This window comes from Schistocerca nitens, chromosome 3 (assembly GCF_023898315.1).
Source record: "Schistocerca nitens isolate TAMUIC-IGC-003100 chromosome 3, iqSchNite1.1, whole genome shotgun sequence".
Classification (NCBI taxonomy): Eukaryota; Metazoa; Arthropoda; class Insecta; order Orthoptera; family Acrididae; genus Schistocerca; species Schistocerca nitens.
Genome location: NC_064616.1, coordinates 706,171,922 through 706,189,481, shown reverse-complemented (window position 1 = coordinate 706,189,481; position 17,560 = coordinate 706,171,922). Strand labels below are relative to the sequence as shown.

The 17,560-nt window shown below is 38.2% G+C and overlaps 1 protein-coding gene across 29 annotated transcripts in view; it reads left to right on the top strand.

The window, feature by feature from the left end:
- The window catches only part of LOC126248677 (twitchin), a 523,948-nt gene that overhangs the window by 423,797 nt on the left and 82,591 nt on the right, over positions 1–17,560 (top strand). For all 29 annotated transcript variants that reach the window (XM_049949938.1, XM_049949935.1, XM_049949939.1 and 26 more), the window contains 7 exons: positions 4,072–4,266; positions 5,121–5,308; positions 7,627–7,902; positions 8,098–8,373; positions 8,615–8,762; positions 13,903–14,089; positions 16,761–16,876. In XM_049949938.1, the coding sequence (XP_049805895.1) occupies positions 4,072–4,266; positions 5,121–5,308; positions 7,627–7,902; positions 8,098–8,373; positions 8,615–8,762; positions 13,903–14,089; positions 16,761–16,876 (1,386 nt within the window). The remainder of the gene's footprint in view (positions 1–4,071; positions 4,267–5,120; positions 5,309–7,626; positions 7,903–8,097; positions 8,374–8,614; positions 8,763–13,902; positions 14,090–16,760; positions 16,877–17,560) is intronic.

Here is a 17,560-nt window from a genome sequence, read left to right as displayed (position 1 = left end):
TCTTTCTAAATACATCTAAAAGCATGTCCAGTTTTTCTAAAAATACACTAATGTTACCCTTAGGTGATCTGTATAAGGCTGTTATCACTAACTTAAAATTGTCACTAACTATACCAGTGGCTTCAAAATTCTGTTCATCTCACAAGTAGTCTATATCCAACCTATTAATGGAGTGGCTGAGTGACTGGTTAGTATAGAATGCCACATCACCCCTTTTATGCACTTTTCTACAGTAACCATTTGCTATTTTATTGTTATCAAATTTGATAGCTGTAAGTTCACTCTCTGTTGCCCAGCATTCACTCAGACAAAAAATATAAAATTTTTTCTCTAGTCCAAAATTATTTACAATAAATTCTTTGTCTTTTACTCATTGAATATCCAGGTAGCAAATTTCAAGGTCAGAATTGTTATTGTCTTTAGAATGAACAGTTTGGTTAGGAGCTATAATATCTTTTACACTACCTATTTTGTCAAAAGTGTGCCCAGAATGCCAAATTTCATTTTGCTAACAGCACGACATCGCCTGTAGTGCCTCTTCTGAGCTTGTGACCATATCAGTTGGACCCTAGGTGACTGAAGAACCATGACCTGGTCAGATAAGTCCTGATTTCAGTTGGTAAGGGCTGATGGTAGGGTTTGTGTGTGGGCAGACCCCATGAAGACGTGGATCCAAGTTGTCAACAGGGCACTGTGCAAGCTGGTGATGTTTCAATAATGGTGTGGGCTGTGCGTACATGGAATGGACTGGGTTCTCTGGTTCAACTGTATTGATCATTGACTGGAAATGGTTATGTTTGGCTACTGGGAGACCATTTGCAGCTATTCATGTACTTCATGTTCCCAAACAACAATGGAATTTTTGCTGGGCCACAATTGCTTGCAATTAGTTTGAAGAACATACTGGACAATTTGAGTGAAGGATTTGGCCACTCATATCGCCCAACATGAATCCTGCTGAACATTTATTGGACATAATTGAGAGGTCAGTTTGTGCACAGAATCTGACAACACTTTCACAACTATGGATGGCTACAGAGGCAGCATGGTTCAATAGTTCTGCAGAGGACTTCCAATGGCTTGTTGAGTCCATGCCACATCAAGTTGCTGCACAATGCCAGGAAAAAGGAGATCCAACAGAATATTAGGAGGTATCCCATTTCTTTTGTCACCTCAGTGCATCTTATGCAGTTGTTGAGTATTTATAATTTAATATTAAAAATATACCAACCCACCAGAGTGATGGAGTGCAATGAAACAGCAATACCAACAAAGTAAGAATCAACATTCTGTCACATTATTGCAACACACTTGTTGAGAATATTATCACTGCAGCCTAATTGTAGTCATAATTGACAGCAACATCAAAGATTGATGGTTATGAGCAGAGTATATGACAAGAGGAAAGACAGGATAAATAACTAAACTTAAGTTTATAAAATATGGTGCTAAAGTATGGAAACTTAGATTGAGTTTATGCAAATTTAAATGACTTTATTTTTGTAATATATCCATTATGATAACACTGTTCTCCTGTACTCAAAACAGAGAAATGGGACAACAAACAGGAAAGTTGACTCCAAAGTAATCTTCTGTACAGTATGAAAAGAAATAGTTCTTTAAACTGATCAAAGAAACAAAGCCATGCTTATAAGAAGAGTTACAAGTCAACCACCAAACTATGCTAATGATTTATGGTCCTTTACAACTGAAGAGAGAAGAGAAACATAAAAATAGGCAAAGGTTATATTGAAGTACATTTTAGACATCACTTATAGTGGTGTGCCTGTGACAAGGTGGCAGTATGAATCGTTCTGTTCAGAAAGAAGGAAAATAGTTTTCGGCTTTGCCAGTGTGCTCTGACTCTCTCCGGCCCATGCCTGATGCTCCTGCCATTACCTACCCTGATAATTGGCAATGCTGGCCTGATGCTCCTGCCATTACCTACCCTGATAACTGGCAATGCTGGGGTGAATGGTTTACTGAACCACTGTTTCTGCATTTGACTCTCCATACTAGAATTTATGTGCTCTGAAAACTAGATCTGTTGCTTCCTAACATAATACTTGCCGTGCTTGCTTTATGCCACCCATAATAAACATTGTAAGGGCTAAGTAACCTCCCAACAAAAAACTATTATTAAAATCAATGCTAAATGTTCTACATCCACTCTGGAGTGCTCACTACAGATTGACACAACAGAATGTTGCTGTTGGCTGCAGTGTCACATGGTATAATGGTCCATGCCACTGTGTGTCACAGCACCACTTGCCTTCTGATTGCACACCACTAGCTATTAGCTTATTTCATAGATTAGTTGCAGAAAAATGTAATATCTCGACATCTGAAAGTCATATAACATATTTTCCACACTTACTCCCTTCCAGCTTAGACTCTCCAATCAACTACAGTTACTCTTTTTCATGGCTAGTGGTTTCTTGAGCATTCTTTCAGAGTCAATGACACAGCGACAGTGCTGACTCTGAGTACGTATAAGTTAGTTTATTTATTTATTTATTTAGCCATCCGTGGACATTTTAAAATGTCTGGATGTTGTCACTTTGTTACATTTGTATCTTCATACAGTTTGCTGTTACATGTAGTTAAACATTGTGACATATAAGTTATTTACAATCCTTATCAAAATGTTACATATAGTTAAATATTGTGAAACAAGAGTTATTTGCAATCATTTTGTACTAAGGAATTCACTTATAGTGTAAAAGCAATGTTCCTGCAAAAACAATTTAAGATTTTTCCCAAAGCGGTACATCTTATCTGTTTCTTTTATTTTCTGTGGCAGTTTATTATACAGTTTCACATGTTCATACAAGAAGCTATTTTGAGTCTTATGTTTATTCTGCCTGTCTAGGTGAAGACAGTGACTTGTTCTTCTACTATAATTTTGAAAACTGCTAGTTTTGCTAAATTTTTTATGTTTTTCTTGATGTATGCTATGGTTTGGAATATAAATTCAAAAGGAACAGTTAGAATTTCTAACATTTTGAAAAGTTCTCTGCAGTGGGCCCACTTACTGCTTTTCGTTATAATTCTTACTGCTCTCCTTTGCATTTTAAATACTGTTTGTAAATTCTGAGCACTGTTTCCCCATAAAATAATACCATAAATGGTTACTGAATTAACATAACTAAAGTATACAGTTCTCAAACATTCATTACTGCATGCAGATACAAGGACTCTAAGTGCATAACATGTTGTGGATATCTTTTTTGAGAGTTTCGTAGCATGTTCACTCCACTTCATTTGGCTGTCAATGTGCAACCCTAAGAATTTTGTTGTAGGTACATCATCTGTGGATAAGTTATCTAGTTTTAAATTTAAGGGACTCTGTTTTCTGTTCATTCTAAAGCATATTTCATTTGTTTTCTTTATGTTGAGAGTTACTTTGTTTTCCTGGGACCATTTGTGAACATCCTTCAGCACTTCAGTAGAATTTTCCAGCATTTGTGTTGGTGTCTTACTGGTGATTACTATGTTGCTGTCATCAGCAAACAATATCTTCTCTCCATGGCTGATGTGTTGTGGGAAATCATTTATATATGCCAGAAACAATACTGGGCCCAGTACACTTCCTTGAGGAACCCCAGTATTGATATATTGTGGATCAGATACATGTTTCTCAATGTATTTTGATCCACTGGAGACATGTGTGATCTCTGCTGACTGTACTCTGTTTCCTAGATATGAACGAAACCATTTGAGAACCACTCCCCTTACTCCTAGTGCCTCTAACTTGTGCAACAGCTTCTTGTGGTCAACTGTATCAAATGCCTTAGACAAGTCTAGGAAGAGACCAGTTACATAGCTGTTCTCATCTAGTGCTTGTAAAACTGTTTCTGTAAATTGTGCTATTGCAGATTCTGTACCTCTACCAGGCCTGAAACCACCGTGGTCATTGCAGAGGAGGTTAAATTTACTTAGATAGCTCATAAGCCTGTTTTTCATTATTGCTTCTGTCACTTTGAAAAAGCATGACAACAGGGCAATTGGTCTGTAGTTCTCAACTTGTTACTAATAAGTTAATGCTCCTATATTCTTTTATTGCTGCAGGTTACTATGTTGAGAAACGTGAACGTGGTGGTGAATGGATAAAAGTAAACAATTATCCAACACCAAACACCAGTTACACTGTTCAGGATCTTCGAGAAGGAAATAGGTATGAATTCAGAGTTGTAGCACTGAATGAAGCTGGTCCTGGCAAACCAAGCAAGCCAACAGAACCACTTACAGCTCAAGCACAAAGATGTAAGTAATCAACATTTTCTCACATCATTCCTTTAATACAAAATTCAAAATGTCATTTAATTTCATTAAATTTATTTTAAACTGACCATATCATTGTAATAGTTTTGGACATTTATGTCACCTGTTTATATTTCTCTTTAATAAACATGCAGCGATTTTGAAATGTTTCCAATTAGTTGGAAATTATACCAACAAATGCTGATTTTAAAAGAATATGTTTTCATATAATGGTAGTAGAAATGCACAAAAATTCAAGTTTACACATAAACTGTAGAGAAAGGGATGAATTTTAATCCAGTTTAAATAATTATAAATAAGTTATAAATAAATCTGTAAGTATTAGTTGAATTTATGATAAAATAATGAATAACAATAATTAGTCTCATATTTCTGTGTCTTTGAAGCTTACCAACTGTAAAAATAAACTTCCACTTGTTTCACTGATTTAGTGTCAATTAATAATTTTTTCATTTTAAAATTCCTAAGCATATGTGTTTGCACTCTAATGTGCCATAAAAATATTTTTGCTATTTCTTTAGAGGAAGTTCTAAGATAATTATATCACCATATTAGACATTACAAGCAGTTTTTGAAGCCACTTGGAACCATAGGACTCACAGGTGAAACATTAAGTCATACAAAAGTACTATACTTTTCACAAATCAACTTTCCAGACACACATCCTTGCTCTGATATTTGTAGTGTGACATCTTATCTCTCTCTCTCTCTCTCTCTCTCTCTCTCTCTCTCTCTCTCTCTCTGTGTGTGTGTGTGTGTGTGTGTGTGTGTGTGTGTGTGTGTGTGTGTGTGTGTGTGTGTAACTTATTGTTATAATTATTGTTATTATTTTACAGTGAAACCAGATGCCCCTGAACCTCCCAAACCAGATCGTGTAACTAAAGATAGTGTAACTCTATCCTGGAGACCGCCACGTAGTGATGGAGGTGCTAAGATTAAGGGCTACATTGTACAGAAGAAGGCAAAAGGAGATAAGGACTGGTCAGATGCTAGTGGAGCACCTATTCCTGTTACAGTCTTTAAGGTAAGATTGAAAGATCTGTAGACGGTGTAGTAGATGTAAAGCTACCAGCATATACAACAATTTTGCAGAAAGAAAATAAACAAATAAAACCACTGAAGATAGCACAAAAAGTGGTGAAACAAGTCTGGGTGAAAACAAAACTACAAATGGGTGAAAACAAAACTACAAAATAGTGCCTTCCACAAGGCAGAATCCCTCTTAAATTTTAACCTCTGTTTGATATGAGAGTTCAACAAAACCACAAATTACATTATACACTCCTGGAAATTGAAATAAGAACACCGTGAATTCATTGTCCCAGGAAGGGGAAACTTTATTGACACATTCCTGGGGTCAGATACATCACATGATCACACTGACAGAACCACAGGCACATAGACACAGGCAACAGAGCATGCACAATGTCGGCACTAGTACAGTGTATATCCACCTTTCGCAGCAATGCAGGCTGCTATTCTCCCATGGAGACGATCGTAGAGATGCTGGATGTAGTCCTGTGGAACGGCTTGCCATGCCATTCCCACCTGGCGCCTCAGTTGGACCAGCGTTCGTGCTGGACGTGCAGACCACGTGAGACGACGCTTCATCCAGTCCCAAACATGCTCAATGGGGGACAGATCCGGAGATCTTGCTGGCCAGGGTAGTTGACTTACACCTTCTAGAGCACGTTGGGTGGCACGGGATACATGCGGACGTGCATTGTCCTGTTGGAACAGCAAGTTCCCTTGCCGGTCTAGGAATGGTAGAACGATGGGTTCGATGACGGTTTGGATGTACCATGCACTATTCAGTGTCCCCTCGACCATCACCAGTGGTGTACGGCCAGTGTAGGAGATCGCTCCCCACACCATGATGCCGGGTGTTGGCCCTGTGTGCCTCGGTCGTATGCAGTCCTTATTGTGGCGCTCACCTGCACGGCGCCAAACACGCATACGACCATCATTGGCACCAAGGCAGAAGCGACTCTCATCGCTGAAGATGACACATCTCCATTCGTCCCTCCATTCACGCCTGTCGCGACACCACTGGAGGCGGGCTGCACGATGTTGTGGCGTGAGCGGAAGACGGCCTAACGGTGTGCGGGACCGTAGCCCAGCTTCATGGAGACGGTTGCGAATGGTCCTCGCCGATACCCCAGGAGCAACAGTGTCCCTAATGTGCTGGGAAGTGGCGGTGCGGTCCCCTACGGCACTGCGTAGGATCCTACGGTCTTGGCGTGCATCCGTGCGTCGCTGCGGTCCGGTCCCAGGTCGACGGGCACGTGCACCTTCCACCGACCACTGGCGACAACATCGATGTACTGTGGAGACCTCACGCCCCACGTGTTGAGCAATTCAGCGGTACGTCCACCCGGCCTCCCGCATGCCCACTATACGCCCTCGCTCAAAGTCCGTCAACTGCACATACGGTTCACGTCCACGCTGTCGCGGCATGCTACCAGTGTTAAAGACTGCGATGGAGCTCCGTATGCCACGGCAAACTGGCTGACACTGACGGCGGCGGTGCACAAATGCTGCGCAGCTAGCGCCATTCGACGGCCAACACCGCGGTTCCTGGTGTGTCCGCTGTGCCGTGCGTGTGATCATTGCTTCTACAGCCCTCTCGCAGTTTCCGGAGCAAGTATGGTGGGTCTGACACACCGGTGTCAATGTGTTCTTTTTTCCATTTCCAGGAGTGTAGATATGTGATAACAATGTGTTATATTTAGTGATGGTATCACAACAGGGACATTTGATAATGATCATTCATGATTTCATTAATTTTAACACTCACTGAAGAAAGCTAAAGAGAAGTGTGGAGATGAATATAGTGAAATTACTAAGTTGTCTTAACTGTTATGATGAAATCATCTTTATTTTGGCCTATATGTCACATTTTAGTCGCTGTGACATTTCATAAACTCTGTTTACAGTCAGTTGTACATGAACATGGCAGAACTTCCATTATAATTTAGCAGAAAATTTGGGCACTTGACATTCAAATGTAGTTTTATCAGTGTGGAAAAACCGTTCCAAAAAGTTAAGTTATTGTGTTCTTTGTTGACAATTGGATGATCATGAACCATCGTACAAATGGTAATTCATGGGTATTTAAAAAGAAAAGAATGCCCCATTGAGAACTCTGAACTTTTGCATCCCATAGCCAATGTCTCTCATTTACGTCTTCTTTCTTATTCTTTCATCTTACCTCTCACCATCATGCCTTTGTAATTATACTACTTTCATTATCCTGAACGTTATTTGAACTTTGATTTCTATATCTTCCTGTTTATGTGCTTTTAGTGTATATAACATTAAGATTTTCAAATACTTTAACAGGTACCAAATCTTAAAGAAGGGGATGAGTATCAGTTCCGTGTAATCGCTGTCAATGATGTAGGGCCATCAGAACCTAGCAGACCTAGTCAGAATGTACTTATTGAGGAGCAGCCTAATAAACCATGTATGGATTTGGGAGCATTACGTGATATTACGGTGCGTGCTGGTGAAGATTTCTCCATCCATGTGCCATATGTTGCCTTCCCTAAGCCAACTGCATCTTGGTTTGCAAATGATAATTTACTGGATGAGGCTGATACTAGAGTATTCCACCAGGTTAGTAAAATCTCTCTTTTTTTCATTTTTTAACTGCATAATAAATTATTGTATTATATAAGTGTCAATTAAGGGAAATTTGTGCTAATGTAAGTTTAATTCTGGCTTACAAATAAATAAGAATACATCTTACAAATAAATGAGAATACATCTTGGTACTCTGTGCATTGTTTCATAAGTCACTCATTTTTATAGCTGGCTGATGACTTTGCAAGCATTGTTGTCAAGAATTCTAAGAGATCAGATACTGGCCAGTATAGGCTTCAGCTACGGAACCCATCTGGATATGATACAGCTACAGTCAATGTCCGTGTGCTAGATCGACCTGGTCCTCCAGAAAATCTCCGTGCTGATGAATTCGCAGGAGATGCACTTACTTTATACTGGAACCCACCAAAGGATAATGGTGGTGGTGACATTACCAATTATATTGTAGAGAAGAAAGAACCAAGGTCACCAACATGGTCAAAAGTATGTTTCACTTAATCTACTTGATTTTATCTTCAATATAACTAATGGTGAAAAGTTAAGCTATCAGCTATATTATTCTAAAGATTCATAGAATCTGCTATTTTGTAAAACTATCACATGTTACTGGTTAAATAATTTAAAATCACTATAACAAGTCCTTTATCAATAATAAATGAAGTATTTTTTGGTGAATAACTATATTTTTTAATATTCATTTATTTTTTATTTCTGTTTACTACAGGTGAGCAGTTATGTGACTACACCATTCTGTAGATTACGAAACTTGGTTATTGGACATGAGTATGAATTCCGTGTAATGGCTGAAAACCAATATGGTGTTTCGGATCCTGCTGTAACGAAAGACCCAGTCAGAGCACGACATCCATTTGGTATGTTAACATGGCATTTGTTATGTATATCAGATAGTGTTTCTGTTCTTGGGATTGTCAGTAACATGGTTGACACACTTGAGACAATGAAACTGGCACTTTCCTTGCTATGAAAGACTTTGCATACATCAGATGGCTTTCTTTTGCCAAAGGAAGAATTTGTATACATCACTACACTATAGTTAAGGTTCATTTGCTGTTCTTCTTCCTGTTAATATTATTTAGCTTTCCTGGCACATTATCTGTCATACCATGTACCAAAACTGTAGAAGGAAAGGAAAATAAAGTATCAAAAGTCTGATATGGTAAAATCTGTGGAACAAGAATCATTGTAAATGATTTTTAAACTATAGTAATGAGATTATATGGAAATCCTTCAGGAAAAATGAATTATTTCCTTAAACAACTGGATTTGTGTTCAACATGATTACATCCTTGGATCAATGAGGTAATCATCTTGGGAGCCTTCAGTATCAGCTTTCTCACAGAGAACAGCAGTAGTGTTGAATCTGAACACATAAAAGAATTGTGTAACCTAATTTTAGTGGTCAGTTTCCTGATAAGAGTGACAGTAATAATAAAAGTCTTATTAACAACTTCATACACAATGGTAAGAGTGCCAGCTTAAATCTTAAGACAAGTCATAAATTATTTTTCTGAACTAGCCAATGGCTTTCAACAAAGGACATAATTACATCTACTTATGCAATACACTTGTACAGGTCCTCCAGGGTAATTAATAATTAATACATGGCATCCTCCAATAATTATTTGCTGAATGATATGAACAGTACCATTTTAAGACACAAGCAGCCACTTGGGGTACCAAGCAGAAAGTGGCACAAAAGGTGTAAAATTTGTATACAGGGTGTATCATAATTAGTAGCGAAGAATGACATGAGGGAAGGCCACCAAATAATATGTTGCTTGTGTGGAGAAAAAGTCTCGAGCTGGCCCTTAACATGAAGCATTGATCAAGACATCAGACTCACATTCAGTAGGAGTACATGTCAAATTCCCATCTGTCCATCCACTTATAAGTTTTTCATGGTTCCCTTAAATTGTGTAAGCTGAATGCTGAGATGTTGCCTTAGAAACAGACTTCCCATTTCCTTTCCCGGGCTTGTGCTCCATCCCTAATGATCTCCTCATGTATAGGACATTAAACCCTAATCTTCTTTCTATTCATTATTTACAACATATCATTTTTATTCAGTATATTGAAAATTAAATGTTCATTAGAAATTTAACATGTGTATCAATCACTTTGTGTCATCGTGTGAAACAGTTCTCCAAAAAATGCCAAAAAAGAATAATAATTTTCTGACTGAAGATCAGTTTAAATCCTAGATACTAAAATGTGATGTAATGTATTGTAGAAGAAAGAGAGAGAGTCATACAATCGAAAAACAGTTTTCTCAAGAAATAAATGTAACAGTATGGTACAGACTATACTGTCATGTTCATAGAAACAGCCTTAAAATCCTTAAAAGCTTGTGTATTAAAATTATAACTGGCAGTTCAACCTGCATAACAAAAATAATATGGGAGGCTGTAGAAATGAAGACAGGGAAAAGAGTAGATAATGGGACTGACATAGAATTAATACAGTATGCAACTTTTGATGTGTAACTGAGAATCACTTGTAAGTGCCTTCAGTAGTCAGTTGTTTGGAAGCAGCAGAGAATATTGGCTGCAAGAGTTGAATCTATGGATCTTCTTCAGTAAGCTGACCATAGTAAACAAAACTCCTGTTATGAAACTAAAATAATTATCAAACGCATGAAAGCTAAAAATTTTGTGAAAATTGATAGTAGTTGTATAAATATATGGAATTGTTGTCATGTTTTTTTATTAAGTGGTACATGATACATTGAAGTAATCATTACAGCAATAAATTTTCAAGAAAGATTGAAATACACTATTGAAAACCTACTCTTCAAGAAGGAACACAAAATGAATGTTCCAAAGTATCCAATTTTAGTTTCCTAAAAACTTTAGCAAATTGATTCGTATGAGTATTGTAGGATACCTGAGAAGGCACGAAATTCCTAACAAATGCTAGTTTGGTATCCAGTAAGCCATGTCAATGGATAAAGTTATATTCTACTTTACAAATCAAATTGTTGAATCAATAATCAGTTCATTACCACCCATCACTATCTTTTATGACCGGTCTAAAACTTTTGAGTGTTTTGCTCACAAAAGTACATGGCCATACCCTTAGACCCCATACACACAGAAACCAAAGAAGAATTCTGTGGTTTCTATAGGAGAATATCAGTGTAGATTAAGTCATATATAATTAACAGAAAATAGAGAGAACATTTAATTATGCAGGTGGAATGTCAGTTCAACTATAGCACATTCAGTTTTTGAATACCAAAAATTCTACACCATGTCCTCTGTTGCTTCTTGAACTCATAAATTGTATCCTCCTGTATTCATATGCCAAGATTAAAAGTACCAGCTCCACAGATCACCCAACACTCCTAATTGAAAAACAGAAAGCTGAAACTTTTTAATATCCACAAATTAGGTATTTGTGACACTCATATATTGGTTTATTCTACTAGACCTGAAACAGAAACACACTCTTCTCACAGTATCCTGCTTCTCAGATGGGTCAAGATGATATACACTACTGGCCATTAAAATTGCTACACCAAGAAGAAATGCAAATGATAAACGGGTATTTATTGGACAAATATATTATACTAGAACTGACATGTGATTACATTTTCACGCAATTTGGGTGCATAGATCCTGAGAAATCAGTACCCAGAAGAACCACCTCTGGCCGTAATAACGGCCTTGATGTGCCTGGGCATTGAGTCAAACAGAGCTGGGATGGCGTGTACAGGTACAGCTGCCCATGCAGCTTCAACACGATACCACAGTTCATCAAGAGTAGTTACTGGCGTATTGTGACGAGCCAGTTGCTTGGTCACCATTGACCAGACGTTTTCAATTGATGAGAGATCTGGAGAATGTGCTGGCCAGGGCAGCAGTCAAACATTTTTTGCATGCAAAAAGGCCCGTACAGGACCTGCAACATGAGGTCGTGCATTATCCTGCTGAAATGTAGGGTTTCGCAGGGATCGAATGAAGGGTAGAGCCATGGGTCGTAACACATCTGAAATGTAATGTCCACTGTTCAAAGTGCCGTCAATGTAAACAAGAGGTGACCGAGACATGTAACCAGTGGCACCCCATATCATCACGTCAGGTGATACACCAGAATGGCGATGACGAATACACGCTTCCAATGTGCGTTCACCGCGATATTACCAAACACGGATGCGACCATCATGATGCTGTAAACAGAACCTGGATTCATCCAAAAAAATGACATTTTGCCATTCGTGCACCCAGGTTCATTGTTGAGTACACCATCGCAGGCGCTCCTGTCTGTGATGCAGTGTCAAGTGTAACCGCAGCTATGGTCTCTGAACTGATAGACCATGCTGCTGCAAACGTTGTCGAACTGTTCGTGCAGATGATTGTTGTCTTGCTAACGTCCCCATCTATTGACTCAGGGATTGAGACATGGCTGCACAATTCATTACAGCCATGCGGATAAGATGCCTGTCATCTCGACTGCTAGTGATACGAGGCCGTTGGGATCCAACACGGCATTCCGTATTACCCTCCTGAACCCACTGAGTCCATATTCTGCTAACAATCACTGGATCTCAACCAATGCTGTCAGCAATGTCGCGATACAATAAACCACAATTGCGATAGGCTACAGTCCGACCATTATCAAAGTCTGAAACATGATGGTACACATTTCTGCTCCTTACACGAGGCATCACAAAAACGTTTCACCAGGCAACGCCAGTCAACTGCTGTTTTTGTATGAGAAATTGGTTAGAAACTTTCCTCATGTCAGCACGTTGTAGGTGTTGCCACCGGCGCCAACCTTGTGTGAATACTCTGAAGAGCTAATCATTTGCATATCACAGCATCTTCTTCCTGTCGGTTAAATTTCGCATCTGTAGCACATCATCTTCGTGGTGTAGCAATTTTAATGGCCAGTAGTGTAATATTAACAGAAACAACATGTAGATTCTTCAAAGTTTCTGATTCTCCACAATGACAATAATGAAATAGATCTTACCTAATCAGTGACCATCTTCTCCATAGTGGCCAACACAGCCATGAATTTATTAAATGAAGATGACTTTTTTCCACTAAGGCTGTGTTGTGTTTATTTTCAAAAACACTTGAGTGTTTAACTAGAACAAGTTGGTGTAAGTACGAAAATGACAGCATACTCACATGATGTGCTGAACCTGATCATGGAACAAAGACTAAGTTTCAATGAATACAGCTTAAGTGGGAAAAACACAACATTCATTTAAAATGCCACCTTCATTTATCCATGAATTGTTCAAAAGACTCACTCAGCAACATTAATATATAATTTTATATTTTATGCTCTGCGGACTCAAATGAGAACCCCTGGGGGAGGGAGAGTTGGACAGGTTTGTTCCCCCCCCCCCCCCCCCCTTCGCAAACCACTATTGAGAAAATTTAGAGAACCATCATTTGTCTACTGTAAAGTGACCTTACTGCCACCACATACATCTCACATAAGGTCATTGAGAGCATGATAATAGAAATCAGGGCTCATAGAGACGCAAATTGGTAATTGTATTTTCCTTGCTGCATTTGCGAATGCACTAGGAAAGGCAATAACTTACAGTGGTACAGGGTACCCTCCGCCATGCATCATTTGGTGGCTTATGGATTATATCCTTCAATGTAGATATGCTTCATTGTTAAAAGCATTTTACTCCACATAACAAACAGTATCTGTCATAAGCACAAGTGATCCAGGATTGACCAACATATCAACCTAAAATTTTTTGTGTGCTACTACAGTCTCATCAATCCCAAATAGTATACATTTCATTACAGAACTAGCTTAGGGATCAAGTAACATTGCATCCATTTTTCAGTTGTTCTGTTCAGATAATTACATTATCAAAAGTTAGATAAAAAATCAGCATTTCAGTATTACATTACAGTGCTTGTGAAGTGACTAAATATCCACTTCTGTTCCTAAGCATTATCCCTCTTAAATTTCTTTGTGTTTGTTCCTGACATATACTTGTTTTATTTATTATTGTAGATCCTCCTGGAGCACCTGGTGCACCACGTGGAGTTGAAACATCAGAAGATTCTATTACAATTGCATGGACAAAACCACGCCACGATGGAGGATCACCTATAACTGGCTATATCGTAGAAAAGAAGTTAATAAATGAAGACAAGTGGACCAAAGCCAATCATGTGCTGATTCAGGATCTAAGTTACAAGTGTGTATACATAGATACATAAATAATCCATCTATTTGTGTGGATAGTTTTGTATGTGTTTACAGTACTTGTATTTGACAGAGAGAGCTGTAAGATGTTGAAATAGCACTATCATGGTGATACAGTCCACTGTTTTGCTCTTCATTCTCTACTAAGCAATGATTAATGCACATAAAATTGTGCTCATAGTAATGTCTCTACATTATGTCCTTATTTTTTGTTGTGGATTTCCATGAAAATTAATGAGACATTAGAAATTATAAAAGGTTCAAGAGTGCAGTAAACTAGATGAATATGTCGCAATATTATTAAGTTATGTGGTTACCAGGGCTAATATTCGGTTTCATGAAAAGTATGACATGAACTTATTATAGTCAGGTGAACTATAATTGTTTCTCTAGATTTAATCTGTTCCCTGTATAATCAAAAATTCTTGCTATCACTATTTAAGCTGCATCTGTTAGATCTTTGAGCATTGTTCAAAAGAATACACAAATCCGTTTTTGATACATTCACTCTGATTTAAATTACTCTCTCCTACTTTGCAGCTGAAATGTCACTCAGATGTATTATAAGGGGTACTTCATTTGCTTAAACTATAGCAGAAATCAAGTAGAAATCATCAGTGAACATTTATGATGGTAGCACTTCGTATGTTTCATAGCAAAATATTATTTGTCAGATTTTGCCCATTCATATTATTTACTTTGTGATGAAAGATGGTAGGCATGTTTCTACATCTGAAAGATGATGTCTATTCAGATTTTGTACCAGTCACGTAAGAGTAGCACTAGTGTGACGATGCAAATCAGGTATGCTTTAAATACACGCTGTAACAGTCATGACTGTTAGCTGCCTTTGAGATTGAATGTGGTGAGTTCATGTTAGTCAAGACTGCTTTTAAGATGACAAAAAAGACACCGTAATCAACACCTCACTGAGTTTGAATGAAATGTAATATGTCTGCGAGAAGCTGACTGTTCCATCTGCAATGTTGCAGAAAGACTTGACAGAAATGTTGTAGCCACTGTATATGATTGCTGGCAGTGGTGGTCACAAGAATGTATGGTCACAAGAAGACCAGACTCTGGACAGTCACATGGAACTACTGAGAAGGAAGTCCATTGTGTTTGGCCCCACAGTGACACAACGAATTGTTAAAAACCGGTTACTTCAAGGACAGCTTCAAGTCAGACACCCTGTAGTGTGCATTCCACTGATCCGAAACCACTGCCGTTTGCGATTGTAGTGGTGTAAAGTGAGAGCTCAGTGGTGGGCAGGAGTGGAGGTCTATTGTGTTTTCTGATGAAAGCTGGTTCTGTCTTGGTGCCAGTAATGGCCTTGTTTTGATTAGCAGGAGGCCAGTTGAGGGCCAAAGGCTTGTTTCCCAACAGGATAATGCTCACCCACATACCACTTTTGTAACCCAACATGCTCTGCAGAATCTTGACATGTTGCCTTGGCCTGCTCAATCACCAGATCTGTCTCCAGTCAAGCACATATGGGACATCATCGGACGAAAACTCCAGCAGCATCCAGAAACAGTATTAACCGTCCCTGTATTGGCTGACCAAGTGCAATAGGCATGAAACTCCATCCCACAAACTGACATCTGGCAACTGTACACCACAGTGCATGCACGTTTGCATTCAACATTATGGTGGTTACACTGGTTATTAATGTACCAGCATTTCACATTTGCAATGCCTTAGGCCACACTTACATTAACTTGTGATCTTGCAATGTTAATTACTTACATATGTTACCTAGATAAATGCATTCTCAAAATTCATTACTCTACATTAATTATTTTTTGGTGTTGCTGTTTTTTCTATCAGTGTATATTTATGTATTCATATGGAAATTTGCATTACTATTATACGAGCATCAATTTATCCCCAGATATTGTTTTAATGTAACATGGCACTACTTTTCTCCAGGTTCTTTTGCCATAAGATCTAGAAACAACATATTATCATGCTTGCATATTATTGTAAGTTTGTTGTTACATATCATTATAATCCCCACACCCCTCTATTGCTGCACTGACCATTTCAGTTCCATGCATACTTGATTATTGTTTGTGGTGTAAGTGCAGAATTTCATTACATGTGTGGAAATGTTATTTAGGGGGCACATCACAAAACTACTGCCAGTTGTTCCTCCCTCCCTCCATCTATCTCCCCCCCCCCCCCCCCCTACATCCTCCTGCTTCTTTCCACTCCACGGGGAGGAATCCATGTACCTCTTCTGTCTGCATCTAGTGCACTCACATGGTCACAAGTGTTTATGCATTGTGCATCTGAACCTTTTAAAGAACAAATTACCATTAATTTGCCTTCCAGTCTTAAGTAGAAAAATCTGGTGTCAAATTCCTTCATCAGTTAATAGTTTTTTTTTTTAATATTTTGTATGACTCAGAATATTCTGACTGCCATGCACAAAAAAGGTACCAAAGTACATCAACTGATGTATGATACCTCCTGTTTTGATTCACAACTAAGTAATTATGTTGATATGTAACACTGGAAAATATTTTATGATTATGGAAGCATAATAACTTCTAATTCTGATTACTGATTGCGTACACATTACAATCAATCACAGACAAAGAAAGTTTCCTAAGTTTTGTGTATTATTGTAACTCTACCATTACTTTATCTTGTTTCAGAGTGGGCAGTCTGATTGAAAATCATGAATATGAGTTCCGAGTGGCAGCAGTAAATGCTGCTGGACAAGGCCCATGGAGTTCAGCCTCTGATGCTATTTGTTGCAGGCCACCTCCAAGTGAGTTTTGTTTCCAACCCCCTTCCCTTTTGTCTGATTGTATTGAAAATAATCACAGTATTTAAGATACATTACCAAAATAGTGGTCTGTTAGGTAACTGATACGCCTGTTGCAACATATTATATGTTCTTATCCAGCAGAAGATATGTATGATATTCAGTTTATAGCTGCCAGATGGATGACTGAGTCTTTTTTTTTTTTTTTACCCTTCTTTGTCCTTTTCATATCTCTAATTTTTTCCTTCTTCATCATGAATGTGACTAACAAGACTGTTAACGTATGTCATTGAGTATAAATTTCATATTACCATCTGTACAGATATTGTATTTAAAAAATGTACCATCATTTATTATGGTACTTTCATTTCTGAATTACAGATTTTCAGTTCAGATTCCGTGAGACTAATGAGTGGATTCGCTATGTGTAAAAGCAAAGACTAAATTTGACACAAGACCCAGTAACTTTTTATTATGTTTTTTTTGCAACCAAATTTCAGTTACTTCAACTTGGGATGAGACTGTTAGTGTGGTGACAGTGCAGGTAGAGGCTATAATGCACCATACTGTTCACTAGTTGGCTCTGGAAAAGAAACAACTTGACAAACTTTTGTTAGTGTTTTGCTATCAGTCACTGAGTTCCCCTAAAATTATAAAGTAAATAATTGAATGTGTACTTTAATACTA